Below are 15,371 nucleotides of genomic sequence, written 5' to 3' on the forward strand. Positions count from 1 at the left end.
TGTTAAATATAAGCAATAAGCATGCCCAATAGAATAGGCCATCAGTGTACGCCTCAGCTTAGACATAAACCCGCACTGCACTTATGCAAATTACAGTGCAAGCCCACAAATGTGGCACGCTTCGCTTCCGTATTTGTTGCTCATTTGCGGAGAATTGAACATAATTTTTTTTGGCGATTTAACAATTATTATAAGCCATATTTGAAATGCAATCAAATAGAACACAACTGCGCAACACAAAGCAATAGTTATTGTGACTAGGAATTATTTAATTAATAATTAATTAATTAATATTTAGACGTTTAACATTCGCGCCCTCGCTTTGTCTTCCTGACGCACTTTTTGATATATATATATGGTACTATCTACGATCCAATATATAATTGCAAATTTATGTAATATGCATAACAAAATGAATAAATTGTATTTTATACCCAAAGCTAACAACTGTCTGGAATAACTTCGGTGCTTAGAGTCCGATCTGCTTTGCTCTTAAAAATGAGTTCGTTTCGTTTCGGTGGAAATGGGGAAAAGGTTTACAAATGTGAAACATTCTCAATTTGTGTATACTCTAGACATGAACATGACAGACAACAAATTTGGCGTATGAAATAGGCAATAAAATTGAATTCATAAATGCAAATTTTATTTCCAGAGATATTTTCACTTTTCCTGCTTCTTGATACTTTGATGGATTTCTTTTCGTTCTTCGTGCTTTTCTTTAAGATTTCTTCTTATCTCTCTCTCCTTATGTATTTATCGCTCGATCTCTTTTCGTTTCATGAGAGAGTTTGCCTTTATTATTAACATATATTTATCATATACTTGTCTTTTAAGAAAATATTATTAAAACTCGGCAACTTTTGTTTTTCTTGAAGAAACATCACGATATCTAACTGTCTCTCTCTCTCTCTAGCTTCGTCTATTTTTGGGGGATTTTCTTCTTACATTTTTATTGCATTCATAACAAACTTGTTTTTCATGATTAAGTTTTGTTAAATTTTTTTGCTTGTTTCACATTTCATGTTCAATTGTATTCTTAATGTGTGTGTGTGTGTGTGTGGTTTATGCTTAAGAGTCTAAAGAATTAAAAAGTTATATACACAAGTAGTATATAAATAAGCCTAGCATATATGTATACACATATATATATATAAACATTTATATACATATGCATATATATATATATTAGTATACAGTTAGCGCTCTATATAGTACTTATGTCTATTTATATCTACGCCTAGAACAGTCTAGAAATCGGTAGTAGATGCCGCCCTCCATATGCGGAACAGATACAAAATGATAAAGTAATATCGGTAGAGAATAATAATAAAAATAATTGTCTAAAAGCAATTTCAGAGTTTCCCTCAAAACGCGGGCGCAAATATGAATAGGCGAATAAATGTGCGAATGGAATGAATAGAATCGTAAAAGAAAAACAAACAAAAAAAAAAAAAACAAACAACAAAACGAAATAAAAATGTTCGATCGTAGATTCTTCATTTAGTCTTTCTAGTTCCATTTAGGGCATGATGTACTCCAAGTCGAATTTGGCGCCGATGCGCGGCACTCGCGGCTTCCTGGTCACCTTTGGCTGTGCGAGAGCGAGAGAAGAATTGTCAATTAGGCTGGGCTGATCAAAGGAATTGGATTCATTGGGCTTACCTTGATAACAGCCGCTTCCTCAGTTTTGACAGCGGCAACGCTTGTGCTGGCCTCTGAATCTGGGGGCTAAAAGCGAGAGAGAGAGACAAAGAGAGTGTGAGAATTATGTTTAAAAAAAACTTCACCTTTTCCACACATAGCTTTTTACATAGATATTTTCAGTCGAACGAGAGAAAAACAGAGAGCGCATTTTCTTCAAATTCACTTACACTTTTTTCACCCATTTCCCACTTAGAATGCATTTTCCACAAACGGTTTCAAATCGATCGGTTGAACAATAAAATATAGGTTTTCCACACTCTTTTCAAGCTGAATGTGAATCAAATTGATAAAACTCGGAGTCTAGCACAATAAAGCTGCACACAGCCTTTTTTCACCAATCTTCCACTCTTGTGGGTGGATTACGTGTTATGCTCACGTACATCATAAAAGGTAGCTACTGTACAGAGCTTAAGCTGCCCAGTTCGAAGGTTTCGGGCCTGTACTTTGATCACCAATCAGTCAGTCAATCAGTCAGTCAGTCAATCAATCAGCACAATATGGAAGAGTTATTTACCGTTATCTTAAGCGTTCTCATTAGCTCAGAGCTAGCCTCATCTCCTGCATTTTGTGCCGTCGCTGAGCCGCTCGCCTCCTGGGGTTGGACTTCGTTGGCAGCGCTGCTGTTGCCCGTTTCCAGTTTTTCCTGGTAAAGAGAACAGAAATTAGTTCACACATTTAAGCATTCCCCCAATAAAATCAAGATTCAATGTTTGTCAATCAGTCAGTTAGTCAATCAGCCAGTCAGTCAGCTAGTCAATCATGCAGACAGTCAGTGTGACATCGGTCAATCAGTTAATAAATGAGCTCATGAGTGTGTTGATTGATTGACGCAAGCCAGTTGGCTAGTCAATCATCAGTCAGTTAGCTAGTCAATCATTTAGTCAATCAATAAGTTTTCCAAATTAATAATGGCTTGACGTATACCTGTCAATCAGTTAGTCAGCTACTCAATTATTTAGTCAGTTATTTAGTCAATCAATCAGTCAGTTTATCAGTCAGCCAATTAGTCAATCCGTTAATGAGTGTGTTAATTGATTGACTGGCTAGCAGCCGGTCAATCCGTCAGCCAACTTGTCAATCATTTAGTCAGTTCGCTAGTCAATCAATTAGTCAGTTATTTCGTCAATCGATCAGTCAGTAACTTAATGTGAGTGTTGATTGATTGACGCATACCAGTCAGTCAGTCGGTCAGCCAGTCAATCAGTCAGCCAACTAGTCAATCATTTAGACATTCAATCGTTCAGTCAAACAATCAGTCGGTTACTTAATGAGTGTGTTGATTGATTGACGCACACCAGTCAGTCCGACGGTTAGCTAGTCAATCAGCCAGTCTGCCCATCAGTTCGCCAATCAGTCTGTCAGGGAATCAGATAGTCAATCAGGCTAGTCACTCTGTCAATTGAGTTGAGCAGTCAATCAGTCAGTCAGCTAGTCAATGAGTCAGCCAACTAGTTAACCATTTACACAGTCAATCATGAGAATCAGACAGTCAATCAGTTAGTAAATAGGTTAGTCAGTGTGTCGACTAGGTTGAGCAGTCAATCAGTCAGTAGGTCAATCAGTCAGTAGGTCAATCAGTCAGTAGGTCAATCAGTCAGTAGGTCAATCAATCAGACTAAATACGACTAAATATCTAACTAAATGGCTGCTCATAAATTTTACCATTTGCTGGGCGTTACGCTGCGACTTCTTGGGACGATAGGCCTGGATGGGCACAAAGTCCTGGATCGATGTGTACGAGCGACGCGGATTGGTATTGCCGTAGTAGTTGCCATCGGACGGCCGATTGTTGCTGCTGCTGCTATTGTTGTTGTTGTTGTTGTTGTTGTTGTTGCTGTTGCTGTTGTTGTTGTAATTGTTGTTATTATTGATGGGATAATAGTTGCTCGAGCTGCTGTTGTAGAGCTGATAGCTATTGTTGTAGCCGCCGCTGAGACTCGACGGCATAAACGTGGCAGCCTGTAGCAGCTGAGGCGTTAGCCTAATCGGGCGCACAGTTGTCGCTGAGGCAAGTTGTTGTTGTTGTTGTTGCTGTTGTTGCTGCTGTTGTTGCTGTTGCTGCATCTGGTGCTGTGCCTGTGGACGTTGCAGCAACTGTCTCATAAGGCTCTCAGCTGATGATGCCTGCTGTGCTGCTGCTGGCGCTTCTGGAAACTCGTCGACATTCGGCTGCCTGCTGCTGCTCAGCAGCGGTCTCTGATCCCATTGCTGCTTGGAGATCAGCAGCTCCGATTGCAGCTTCGCCTGCTGCTGCTGTGCCTCGCGCTGCCAGAAGAGCGGCGGCTGCGGCAATTTCTGCAAAATACAAAAATAACGAGCATTAGTTTAAACGAAACGAACTTTTCCGATATGTCCATGCCACTCATACAAAGAACATAATACTCAAACGAACTATTGCTATGGCAACTATATAATATGATGCTTCGATCCGGCGTATTTCAATACAAAGACGCAACACTCATTCGGATAACTTTGAGACTTGGAGACACGACAGACTGAGATATATACAGAGAGAGAGAGAGAGAGACAGTTCCTAATTATGCCCATTAAAAATGAATAAAAGGGGCATAATGTATTTATGATAATGTATGTAACATGCAGAAGTAAGCATCTCCGACTCCATAGTCTCCATATATTCTCGAACGGCATCAACAGCCAAGTCTCGCAATCTATAAGAGCTAGAGACTTGTAAATTTGGAATGTAGCTGCGCGTAGTTTTATGTGTACATTTAGAAGAATTTGTTGGCAAGCGCTTACAGGCATTTGACTGGGCAGCGGCGCTTGGGGCAGCTGCTGCGACGTGGACGGAACGTTGGCCAACGACTGCGATTGTGATTGTAGCTGAAAATGCGACTGCGACGGCAGATTCGTTGGGAATGCTGCTGACATTTGCTGTGACGTCGACGGCTGCAACGACGACGACGACGACGGCGGCGGCTTCAGGCCCAGCAGTAGCTTGAGCGCCTGCGTTTGATCATGCGGCGTCGCTGGCGCGGCGGCCTGGTTACGCTGGACATGTTCCAGCTGCTTGACTGGCGCCTGGCCCGGCGGCGTTGAACGTGCACCTGCCGCCGCCGCCGCCGACGACGACGTTGACGACGACAGCGGCGCCTGCGTGGACATTGTGCGCCAGTTTTGCACCACCGGCGACTCCTTCTTGGCGACGGCCATCGACGAGCGTGCCGCCGCGCCAGATGTGGACGGCTGTGTGCCGGCAGCAGAGCCTGGCGACGCATCGCTGGCGCCGGGCAAATAGAACTCATCGGCAATGTGCGTATTCATGGTGATCGCATTATATTTGCTGCTGGCGGCAGTGATAAAACGACCGCCGGGCTGCTGCTGTTCGCGCCAATCCCGACGCATTGCATCCGTGCGCGCCTTCAGCTGATACGACGGCGGCTGCTGAGCAGCGGGCACCGCTTGCGCCGGCGGCGGCTGCTGCTTCTCGTTGGCGTCTACAAAGAGTAGAGACAGAGAGAGAGAGAGAGTTGCAGAGGATTAAGGATTAAATTGTGAGCAGGACTCGCACTCACCGCTCGCATTAATGATGACCAGCGCGCTCTCGGGCACCTTGTAGACACGCTCGTCGGCAATGCCATGGATGTCGCCGCAGTTGGCCACACACCTGTCGAAGAGCAGCTCACAGAAGGTCTCCACGGAGTTGAGACACTCGAGGCGCACCGGATTCGGATCGCTAACGGGATGTATGCCAATTACCGTGCCGGTTATGCCCACGGGCACCATGTAAATGGTGCGTACGACAACGACACGATCGAAGAGACGCACTGCACCGGGCGTCCTGTAGACATCGGGCAGCGTTACGTTCGGTTTGATCAACAAATGTGGCTTCACCTGCAGCTTGACGTTCTTGACCGGCAGCAGACGCAGCTCATCGGCAGCGGCCAGGAGCAGCTCAACGGTCTCCTTGCAGACAGTACGCGAACCGCACGTAATGCGATCCACTTTCATGTGCGGCTGCTGGCGCACCCAATTGGCAACATCCTCGATATGATGCTGACCGATGGCGTCCGGAAAGATGTCCTCCTCGTAGATAAACTCGCCGCGATCGCTGCTGCTGCTGAAGTAGTCCACAATCGCCGGATAGCGATCACAATAGCTGTTCATTAGGTCAATGGCCAGGCTCGAGTAGAACCATTGATTGTTCAGGCGGCGACAGTAGCCGGCCCGTTCCTCGTTCAGGCGCGGATACTTCAGCTGCAGTCCAATATTGTGCTTGGACACGTTCTCCATGCGTTCACGTCGCGGTCCCAGTACTACCCAAACGGTGCCCGTCAGCCGGCCCAGACACTTGCTGGTTATATCCAATTCGCGGCACACCTTATACGAGTTCATGTAGTCCCGATCCCGCTGCTCCTGCAGCTGGCGTGCGGCCAACAGCTGCGGCTCCGGCCCGACGCGCAAATTAACTGCAAAGGAAAGAACAAGATATAGTTAGATCAGGCTCAGCTTACGAGAAATGCCAGAGCAGAAGTAGCCGGGTCTAGGGTCTAGAGAGACGAACGGACGGACGGAGTCAGGCAGACGCCTGGAGCTTCGTCCTGCTGCCTCTTTAGACATGCTCAATAAATGCAGAGGGCATAGACATGATGGGAATTCGGAATAGGGGCGGCTATTTTCTGCAGTCCAAGTCCGGAGCACATACCCTGTACACGGCCACAGCTGTAGACAAGCATGGGATCCAGTACGGTGCCCTCGCTGCCCGCGTAGGGTTCGCCGATAAAGAAAACGGTGCTGCCGACGGGAAATAGCTGTTCGATTTTCCGGAACTGCACATGCAAATTGTCGCGCACTGTGATGTCGGAGACAACGCCCTGTGCCGGATATGGGGTGACCGAGCTGTTCCACGAATCCTGCATAAATATGCTGCCACGCTGTCCAAATTCCACAGAGCTGCCGGCATAGGTGCGTATATAGACGAGCACATAGTAGTTGGCAAACTTGATGCCCATGCGGCTGGTAAAGCTGCGCAAATAAAAACAAACATTAGATATGGAAATTATGTGTTTAAGAGCCCTGCATCGGATCGCTTAACTCATTTGCAATAATAGAGGATACTCAATCAATTAAACCAAATTAACGACAGATTTGAAGCTTCGAACAAAGCACGAATCAAATGAACGTTGGATCAAACTCGAAGGTGTTCGTACAAACGAAGTTCGAGCTGTTCGAGTCAGCAACATGTTCGAGCTCAACCTGTACGAGTCAGCAACATGTTCGAGCTACACTTGCACGAAATGAAGAACACGTTCGAGCTCGACTTGTACGAAATTAGGAACATGTTCGAGCTTGACCTGGGCGAAATCTAGAACACGTTCGAGTTCGACCAGAACGTAATCAAGAACATGTTCGAGCTCGTATTGTACGAAATCAAGAACATGTTCAAGCTCGACTTGCATAAGTTCGAGCTAAACGGACCTTATTTGTTTGATTAAAGCGATTTGTCTTTCGAGTGGTTCGACTGAATTGTTGAAATAACCGAAAAGTCGTTCGCTTCGTTCGATGCAAGGCTCATTTATAAATCGATGGCTCGATACTCAACTGTTCCTCGAGCGCTTTGCAGTCGGATTCGAAATATCGCGATTCGTTCGCACGCACGCCGTCCTTGTCGACGATTTGATCGCGTGTCGCCACGCTCTCCACCTTGGCCTTGATCAGATGCGGCCAGCCGATGTGCACCACCTGCCCGAGATACTGCGAAGCCACCGAAGTGAGCGTGTCCTGCTGTTGTCGCCGCTTCGGCAGCAACACCATGCTCTGATTGCGGCTCGCCTGCTCGAACACCTTGACCCGATCGTAGCGCAGATCAAACTGAAAGCGAGAAAGATGCAAATGTTAGCTAGCCAAAATCTTCTCTATAAGATTACGCTTTACTCACATTAAACTCCAAGTGCTTCATGGTCGGAAAGCCGGGAAAGAAGACGTGACGCGCTGCATTCGGCAGCTCCACGCACACAGTGCGCGGCGTATTGATCGCAATCTCGTGCGCCCAGCGCGCCAACTCCGTGCAGAAGACGTGCTGCAGCGATTTGAGCGGCGCCAGCGCCTTCATCGGTCCCTGCGACTGGGCACTGTAATCGTATTGGAACATCGGCCCGTGGCGATTCCTATCGCGCTCCTCGCTGTTGAGCAGCGGCTCACACGCAGACATGGCCCTCAGCAGGCGATCCTCCTCGATGAAGGGTATCAGCACAACTGCCTCCCAGTCGTGCTTTTTGCCATTCAGATCGCTCTCGAATTCCGTCGGATAGAACTCGGCCAGCGGACTGTTCGGGTTGAGCATCAGATCGTGATATGCCGCCGGCAATAGGCTCACGCTTGCCGCTGGCAGCACCGCAAGCAGCTGTAAATCGGTTCAACAATCAGAATTTATATATATATATATATTACGTAATCCGCCTGGCTAAACAAATGGAGAGGCATCTGTCGGGAGGCAACATTTCAAGTGTATATTTTGCACATCCTGACTGATACCAAAAAACCGATAAGTATCGATCTATCGATAACAGCTGCTTCTGATTCGCTTCAAAATCGATTAGTATCGATTTCTTTTTCATATATTTGGGCATTCTATCAAATTTATAAACGCGTCTTAAGTTGATTTTCTTTTAAAGATTGCGCGCAATTTCTTTTAGATCGATAAATATCGATTTTCAAAACATTATCTGTAAATCAATATAGTTTGATTTTCAAACACTTCCTCTGAAAATCGATAAATATCGATTTTTATACACTTCCCTTGCCTTGAAATCGATCAAAATTGATATGCATACATTTCCCTTGACGTGAAATCGATAAATATTGATTATCATTACCCCACCCTTGCCTAAAAATCGATAAATATCGAATATCGATAGTTCAAAATGGTTTTCCTAGATTGGGTAACTATGTGAGACAGACTAACGTGCGATTCAATTGCAGCATTACCCGAAAAATCGATTAATATCGAAATCGCAAGTCAGATGGAATGGAGAGTCTAAGCCTGATTTCGCTCGCCACGAATAAGCCATAAAACGTGGTAGTTATTCGGATATGAATGAATCTTCTGGACGGATTTCGATAGATTATATTTACCTGCTGGAAGGGCAAAAATGGTTTGCCCAGCTTAAAATTGATGCGAATGTCCTTGATGTTGGTCAGATCGCTGATGAAGGGCGCATAGTGATAGGGATAATACCAATCCCAGGACTGAACGCCGCGATAATAATAGTCGAGCACCCACTGCATCGCGGTCACATAATGATAGCCCAGCTCGCCAATCAGATCGCTGTGCATCTCGTTCTTGAACTTGTTCCGATAATAGTTACGCTTGTAGTTCTGGAATTCGGAACGCAATGACGTTTGCTCGTCCCCAAAATCCTCATCGCTGTCGCCCTCATAAAGCTGCGGGAGAAGTGACAAAGAAATGAAGAAGTTAAGAGTTAAATAAAGAAATATACATAAACCCAAATAAGTCTCTTATATTGGGAAAGATAGATTTCAAGTAATTGTTCTGTGAGAAGCAAAGTAACTTTCATGCAACCGTTTTCCGCCCATTTACCACTGTTGCGGGTGAAATTGCCCAAATCGATTTAGATCCATGGAAACTTTGACCCCCATTTCCACCAAGGAGGCATGGATATTCAACGCTCGAACAAAATTCTTTGAAAATGAGTTTGAGCCCGATCGAATGTTAAACAAAGAAGTTTCATACAAATGTTTTTCACGTTTTTTCCACACATGCGGGTGGAATTCATTACACAAGGTAACAAGAGTGCAAATTTCAGCTACCTAGCTATGAAGGTTTGCGCTGTGCATTGATCATCAATCAGTCAGTCAGTCAATCAGTCAATCAGTCCGTCAGTCAGTCAATCATATAAGAACTTGCCTATTGCTTAAATTTGATTAGAATATCGTGAAAAAAATTAAGTTTTTAATTAAAGAATTTAATTTTCGTTTGAAAACTTTCATAAGATATTGTAGTCTGATATGATATATATGTATGTACATATATGATATATAGTTGCCCGATCGGCTCGACTTTAGCATGCATACATATTTACTGCCTGGAGCAAGAAGAAGAAACGAAGAAGACAGTTATCAGCTGTTTTGTTGATACTGTTCAGGAATACATATATACATATATATAATGGGGTTTACTCTGCGACAATTTAAGATCCAGTTAAGCGCATCATTTGTGCTGCCAAACAGTTATATTTTATGTATGCATGTACATACATATGTATGCATGTATGTATGCATGCATGTGAGGCGCATATTAAAAGTGGAAGCAAAAGCAACAAATGTAGTGCGTGCTCTATCGCACGCATTGGCTAGATGTGCGACTGAAATGCTAAAAATTGCGAAAGATCTGATTACGAGAGAAACACACACGCACGCATGCATGCACACGCATACATGGACACGCATGCGAACTTGCAGTAAATGAAAGCTCGACGCAAATGAAATTCAATAAAAGAGCTTGCAAAGCTCGCTCTCTCGCTCTCGCTCTCCCTTTTTCTTTTTGTTGTTTTTTTTGCTTGCGGTAAATGAGCAGCTGGTTTGAGGTGATGCGCTTAGTTTAAGATTTAAGCAAAGGAATATTACTTAGAATAGAAAGAATTACCTTCATGCTATTGTCAATGAGTGCGGCCAGATCGTCGCTATAGCCATCGAAGCTGCCGTTCTTGAGCTCGGCAACATCCACATCGAACGCCTCCGTTTTGGCGTTCATGTACTTGAGATCGTCGCTGTGCTCCTCGAACAGCTGCAGCTCCACCTCGCTGAGGGCATGCATGAACTGCTCCAAACGTTCCAGATTCAGTTTGCCGTGCTCATTGATATTGCCGCCCAGCTGGCGATAGATCCGTATATAAGTCTTGTAGAGCAACGGCAGGGCATTCGACGAGATATGCAGGCAGGGCAGATGCGGTATAAAATCGTTGCCCACCATAAAGCCCATCAGTACCCAGTCGTCGATTAGCTGGGCCACGTCCAGTTTTTGTTCGGGCGTCGACAGCTGATGGAACTCCAGCTCCAGATATTCGCGCAACAAGCCCAGATGCAGCAAAAAGAAGCGCGTCTCCTCGACGGAGGTGCGTTTCACATTGCGTCCAAATTTCACCTCCTCGCGCAACACCACAAAATGCAGCTCGTGCGTGCACAGGCCCAGGATGATCAGATCCGCGTCCAGGCCGTAGAGGCAGTGACGCGTATTGGGATCAAAATTGGGCTGCGCCTTCATATAGCGTATATAGTCCATGATCTTGTGCTCGCCCTCGCCGGGCGTCTCCTGGCCGCTGAGTATGATGCGGCACTTTTGCCACAACGGATCCGTTGAGATTTTGGTGCGCAGAAAGCAGCGCAGGCCCAGCTGCAGCCGGGCCATAAACTCGGTGCCGGGCGTTATGCAATTGCTATCGAAGCGTTCGTGTTCCCGCCGTTCGCCGCGCTGCAGCGCCTTCGCCTCGAGCATCTCGGCCTCGCGGGCGGAACGGAAGCGCCGGCTGCGCTGTTGATTCATTTTGGCACGTGGCGCGACACCGTCAACGGCCAGAAAGAACAGTTTCTGTGGCTTGATCAGATAGAAAAGTTTATCGATATAGTTGTAAATGTCCTGGAATATTTGCGGCTCCTCCAGGTGAAAGTGTATATTGTTGTCATCCGGATGCGAACAGTTGTGCACAATGCCATTCATGTCCAGGTACAGATTGTCGAATTCCGGTATCTGCCAACAATCAAATATTTCTCTCTAATTTTGAAGGAACTAGACCCCCCCCCCCCCATTTCCCTCCCCCATACTTACGCTATGCTCACGCGCCAATTCGCTGAGACACGGATACCGTTCGCTGATATAACGAAAAAACTTTGGTACACCCATGGTGCTGCGTCCTTTGGGGTTGGTTTTTGTTGGCTTGAAGCGGTTATTTATATCCTTGCCACGTCTGTTTCGCAACAACAATGACAACAATTGTCTGCTGCTTGGTTCTGGCTGCTGCTGCTGCTGCTGCGGCTGCTGCTTCTGTTGCTGCTGCGGCTGCTGCTCTTTCGCACAGAAAATTTCGACTTGTTTGTATGCAGCGTGACTGCAGTCTGTATGCGCCTAAATTCCCATAATTCAATTACTAACTAAATACCAACTAAATACTGTTTCCACGAAAAATACCTAATGTTATGTTAAAAATTATTACGCCAAACAGCTGTTTGTCGTTCAGTGCTAGTGATGTGCGAGTGATAGTGACATATATATCAAGCAGCCAGATATTTGTATATATCTATGCATTGATATTGGGCGGCTTATACAAATTTATAACAGATTATGGATTATTACCAGCTGCTCTGCACGTCCGGAGCTCTAAATTCTAGACCGCAAATGAAGCGCTTGCATGCAGCAGTCAGCTAAAAGTAACATGAAAGACACTCGATGAAAAACATGCCTTATCGATGTTTTTTATATCGATATATCTATGCTTATCTCACATCAAGTCTCATAGCACTCAGCTAGGTGTCAGCGTAGCACGTGAACAGCTGTCAACAACAAAAAAATACTCATTTTTTTGTGAACGCTTCTGTTCGAAAATTTTTACGTAATTTCTATTGTGATTGTTTTAAACAGAAACAAGCGAAAATGTCGCTAATCCGTCAGGTGTTGTGCCGCACAGCGCCCACAATGCAGCTGTAAGTGCCTTGACCATGCCCACATGCCATCACGTCAGCCGTCCATCAATTTGTGCTTCCTCCATTTGCAGCACCGCTCGTCGCTGGGCATCCGCACAGGATGTGGCGCCCATTGATCCGAACACGGCGCTGGCACGCCCCGAGGAGTTGGAGCAGCGCAACAAGCTGAGCGGCAAGATAACGGTGCCCGTTGACGTCAATCTCGGACCCATATCGGGCGTGCCCGCCGAGCAGCTGAAGGAGCGCCGCGTCCGCATCCATATACCGCCCAAGAATGCCATGCAGAGCGGCACAGACAACGTGAACACCTGGCTAATTGAGTTCGACAATCGCGAACGCTGGGAGAACCCGCTCATGGGCTGGGCCTCCACGTAAGCACCGAAAGCTGTCGCCCCGCCCCAAAATGTGTAGCTAATCCCCCACTTGTGTCTCTCTTCCGCAGCGGCGATCCATTGTCCAATTTGAATGTGCAGTTTGGCACCAAGGAGGAGGCCATCACCTATTGCGAGCGCAACGGCTGGAGCTGGTACGTGGACGGCGAGCTGAAGCCCAAGAAGGAGCGCGTCAAGAACTACGGCATCAACTTCTCCTGGAACAAGCGCACGCGCGTCTCCACCAAGTGAATGGCAGGCGTCGCCGTCGCCTCCAAATGGCAGCAGAAAATTGCGTCTTCTATATAATTTAATTGCCTTTTTTTTCGCTTACATTAAAACTAAAGCCCAAACTTAATTGTATTGTGTGCGCCTGTGGCTGCGCGGGGAGCGGCTGCGGGAGCGCTTGGCATGCTTCCGTTTGCCCTTGTGCCGATGCCTGCTGCGACTGCGACTGCGCTGCTTCGGTCGCTCGGAGCGTCTGCTGCCCGAAGAGCATCCTCTGCGCTCACGACTGCGACTGCGTCGCCTGTGCTTTAGCTCAAAGCGGCTGTGCCTTGCCTCGCCGGCAATCGCTGGCAGCAACTGTTGCTGGAGCGCCTGCATCTGCAGCTCGACCAGCTGATGCATCTCCTCGTGCAGCGTGGGCTTGCTCTTGCGATGCCGTCGCTGTTTGCGATGCGCTCGCCTGGTCTCGGCCACCAGCTGGGCAAAGTTGGCGTTCTGCTCGACGCTGGCACGCTGGCGTGGCGTGCGGCTGAGCACATGTTCATAGATGAGCAGCTTCTGGGCTGCGCTAAAGTTGGCCTGCAGATCGTCAAAGGTGTTGGCCTTGAGCCGCGTCGCCTGCGGCAACAATTGCTGCAGCTGTGCCGTGGTCAGCTGTACGCTGTGCTCTGCTGGCGCTGAGCAGCTGGGCGGCAGCTCAGCCTCCACAGGCAGGCTGTCTGTTGTGGGTATCGGGCGATGCTGCTGCTTGTGAAGATGTTAAGCGACAATTGGGGGGCAGAGTTTATGAATTGAGACTTGCCTGTAGCACGCCCTGCTCTGTCCAGTGCAGACGCTGCAGCAGCTGCTGGAGCTGCGCCCTGCTGCTGGCCACATATTGACGCAGTTCGTCCTGGGCAGCGGCCTTCTCGCAGCACATATCAAATGCATTCGTCCTGTGTGACCGGCCGGCTGGAATTGAGTGCGTTTTGTTTAGCGTAGCAGGGTCACACTTGAAAATACCAAACGGCGACGTAAACGAAAAATGCCGTAAAGAAAAGAAATGCCAAAAACAAATGCAGCTTGCAAAATGGTTTGAGTTGTGTAAAAGCTTAGAAAACGTAAGAAAAAAAAGTTACACCAACTGCTCTTAAAACTACTTGATGCCATTCAATCCATGCATCCACCATTTATTTTAGCTCCAAAAGAGCACAGTAAAAGCCATTATCAGGCAGGCGGCACCAACCCACGGCGATTTGCGTTCCCCAATGCGCGCCAGCTTCCAGAATGTGCCCAGTACTCTGCAGTGCATTAAGAATATTTAAAATTGTAATCAATATATATGTAGAATGACCCGCTTACCCCGTCTTGTTGCGATCAATGATGCTGGGAAAGAGCGAGCGCAAATAGGCGCAGGTGCATATCAGCAGCAGAATGACTGACAATAAGCTTTGGAAATTGAATAATGCACTCTGAAATTCAATAATGGTTTGTCAACTACTTTTTGGTGCTAATTGCATTAATTGAATTATTACCATCTTGTTGTGTCGCTTGACTGTTGGCAAAGAAAAATAAATAAATAAATAACAAATTAAACTGTGACGTGCCGTGCTGAGTGTGGCCGAGCTTGCGATGTTTTAATATCGAAACGGCGGCCGAAATATCGCGATACGTTATCGTTGCAGCACGCAACTCTAAGCTGGCCGGCACGACCAGTGGGTAACATATCGATGGCCGTTAAATATATATCGTTCAAATGCATGTCTAATCTATCGATATTTTTAGTCATCCCTACCTCGATGTCTCTAATACGCTGCGGGATTTTTTTTTTGCTCTATTACTATTTTTTGTCGTAATTGTAATTTGATCGTCGAATTGCAAAACCTCTTTGATTTGCCGTCGAGGGTTCTTCAGCGAGAGCCCCATGAACGGCACGGGTTCAACAACGATCAAATTGAAAGTATCCGCCAATTGCGTCAAATAAGAAAAAAAGAAAAAAAAAACTTTTTACTTTCTTGTGTATGCGTGTGTGTGTGTGTCGCAGTGTGCTGCACATAGCGCAGCATTCGGTTGAACTTTAAATACAAATACAATATCGAATAAAACATAGAATTGTCCAACACGCAAGTACAGTTTAAAAAAAAAAATTAATTTTCAGATGAATTCGTAGTCCTTGGGCTCGTTCATCTGACGAGACGAGTTACCAATTCGTGTTTGTGCCTCGCATTGCAATTCTTAATGCAGAGCAAGTCGCGCGCTCGTTGAAAAGTAAAAAAAAAAAGTACTTGCTACATTTTTTTTTCGTACGTCTTCGTATATGAAATCGGTAATATCACACATATGTATATGTTGTTTGTTGTATATGTGTGTATGCGTGTAAGTGTGCGCTCCGCGTTGCGTTTTTTTTGTTGA

At 46.2% G+C, this 15,371-nt stretch overlaps 4 protein-coding genes across 5 annotated transcripts; 1 reads left to right on the forward strand and 3 right to left on the reverse strand.

The window, feature by feature from the left end:
* Positions 1-2: 2 nt before the first annotated feature.
* Positions 3-11,822, reverse strand: LOC115769120 (5'-3' exoribonuclease 1). Its single transcript, XM_030713824.1, has 12 exons — positions 11,510-11,822; positions 10,331-11,431; positions 8,800-9,108; positions 7,604-8,068; positions 7,268-7,536; positions 6,371-6,690; positions 5,241-6,134; positions 4,465-5,162; positions 3,370-4,002; positions 2,222-2,350; positions 1,666-1,731; positions 3-1,594 (listed from the first exon to the last, which is right to left on the reverse strand). Exons 1-12 carry the CDS (start codon positions 11,582-11,584, stop codon positions 1,523-1,525), a joined length of 5,031 nt encoding a protein of 1,676 aa, XP_030569684.1. The 5' UTR covers positions 11,585-11,822; the 3' UTR covers positions 3-1,522.
* A 405-nt stretch (positions 11,823-12,227) lies between these two features.
* LOC115769131 (NADH dehydrogenase [ubiquinone] iron-sulfur protein 4, mitochondrial) lies at positions 12,228-13,110 on the forward strand. Its single transcript, XM_030713837.1, has 3 exons — positions 12,228-12,381; positions 12,453-12,752; positions 12,824-13,110. The coding sequence occupies exons 1-3, from the start codon at positions 12,332-12,334 to the stop codon at positions 13,002-13,004; spliced, it is 531 nt and encodes a 176-aa protein (XP_030569697.1). The 5' UTR covers positions 12,228-12,331; the 3' UTR covers positions 13,005-13,110.
* LOC115769130 (arginine/serine-rich coiled-coil protein 2) lies at positions 13,090-13,921 on the reverse strand. Of its 2 annotated transcripts, none has more exons than XM_030713836.1 (2): positions 13,783-13,921; positions 13,090-13,721 (listed from the first exon to the last, which is right to left on the reverse strand). In XM_030713836.1, the coding sequence occupies exons 1-2, from the start codon at positions 13,897-13,899 to the stop codon at positions 13,107-13,109; spliced, it is 732 nt and encodes a 243-aa protein (XP_030569696.1). In that variant the 5' UTR covers positions 13,900-13,921; the 3' UTR covers positions 13,090-13,106. The 2 variants fall into 2 exon arrangements, with proteins under 2 accessions (XP_030569696.1, XP_030569695.1); XM_030713835.1 differs by having other exon boundaries at positions 13,090-13,724.
* A 196-nt stretch (positions 13,922-14,117) lies between these two features.
* Positions 14,118-14,514, reverse strand: LOC115769132 (protein kish). The gene is made up of 3 exons (XM_030713839.1): positions 14,495-14,514; positions 14,322-14,431; positions 14,118-14,260 (listed from the first exon to the last, which is right to left on the reverse strand). The coding sequence occupies exons 1-3, from the start codon at positions 14,495-14,497 to the stop codon at positions 14,155-14,157; spliced, it is 219 nt and encodes a 72-aa protein (XP_030569699.1). The 5' UTR covers positions 14,498-14,514; the 3' UTR covers positions 14,118-14,154.
* Positions 14,515-15,371: the final 857 nt, after the last annotated feature.

Source organism: Drosophila novamexicana, unplaced genomic scaffold, assembly GCF_003285875.2.
Source record: "Drosophila novamexicana strain 15010-1031.04,08,12 unplaced genomic scaffold, DnovRS2.1 tig00002352-arrow-arrow-pilon, whole genome shotgun sequence".
NCBI classification, from domain to species: Eukaryota; Metazoa; Arthropoda; class Insecta; order Diptera; family Drosophilidae; genus Drosophila; species Drosophila novamexicana.

Excerpts from the sequence above, each read along its gene's own strand:
- LOC115769120 (XM_030713824.1), bottom strand. The coding sequence starts at position 11,584 with ATGGGTGTACCAAAGTTTTTTCGTTATATCAGCGAACGGTATCCGTGT. Across the intron at positions 4,003-4,464 it reads CGCTGCCCAGTCAAATGCCT|AAATTGCCGCAGCCGCCGCT; the intron begins GTAAGCGCTTGC and ends TGTATTTTGCAG. Across the intron at positions 1,595-1,665 it reads AGGAAGCGGCTGTTATCAAG|CCAAAGGTGACCAGGAAGCC; the intron begins GTAAGCCCAATG and ends GCTCTCGCACAG.
- LOC115769131 (XM_030713837.1), top strand. The coding sequence starts at position 12,332 with ATGTCGCTAATCCGTCAGGTGTTGTGCCGCACAGCGCCCACAATGCAG. Across the intron at positions 12,382-12,452 it reads ACAGCGCCCACAATGCAGCT|CACCGCTCGTCGCTGGGCAT; the intron begins GTAAGTGCCTTG and ends CTCCATTTGCAG. Across the intron at positions 12,753-12,823 it reads CTCATGGGCTGGGCCTCCAC|CGGCGATCCATTGTCCAATT; the intron begins GTAAGCACCGAA and ends TCTCTTCCGCAG.
- LOC115769130 (XM_030713835.1), bottom strand. The coding sequence starts at position 13,899 with ATGTGCTGCGAGAAGGCCGCTGCCCAGGACGAACTGCGTCAATATGTG. Across the intron at positions 13,725-13,782 it reads CAGAGCAGGGCGTGCTACAG|CAGCATCGCCCGATACCCAC; the intron begins GCAAGTCTCAAT and ends CTTCACAAGCAG.
- LOC115769132 (XM_030713839.1), bottom strand. Across the intron at positions 14,261-14,321 it reads ATTGATCGCAACAAGACGGG|AGTACTGGGCACATTCTGGA; the intron begins GTAAGCGGGTCA and ends AATGCACTGCAG.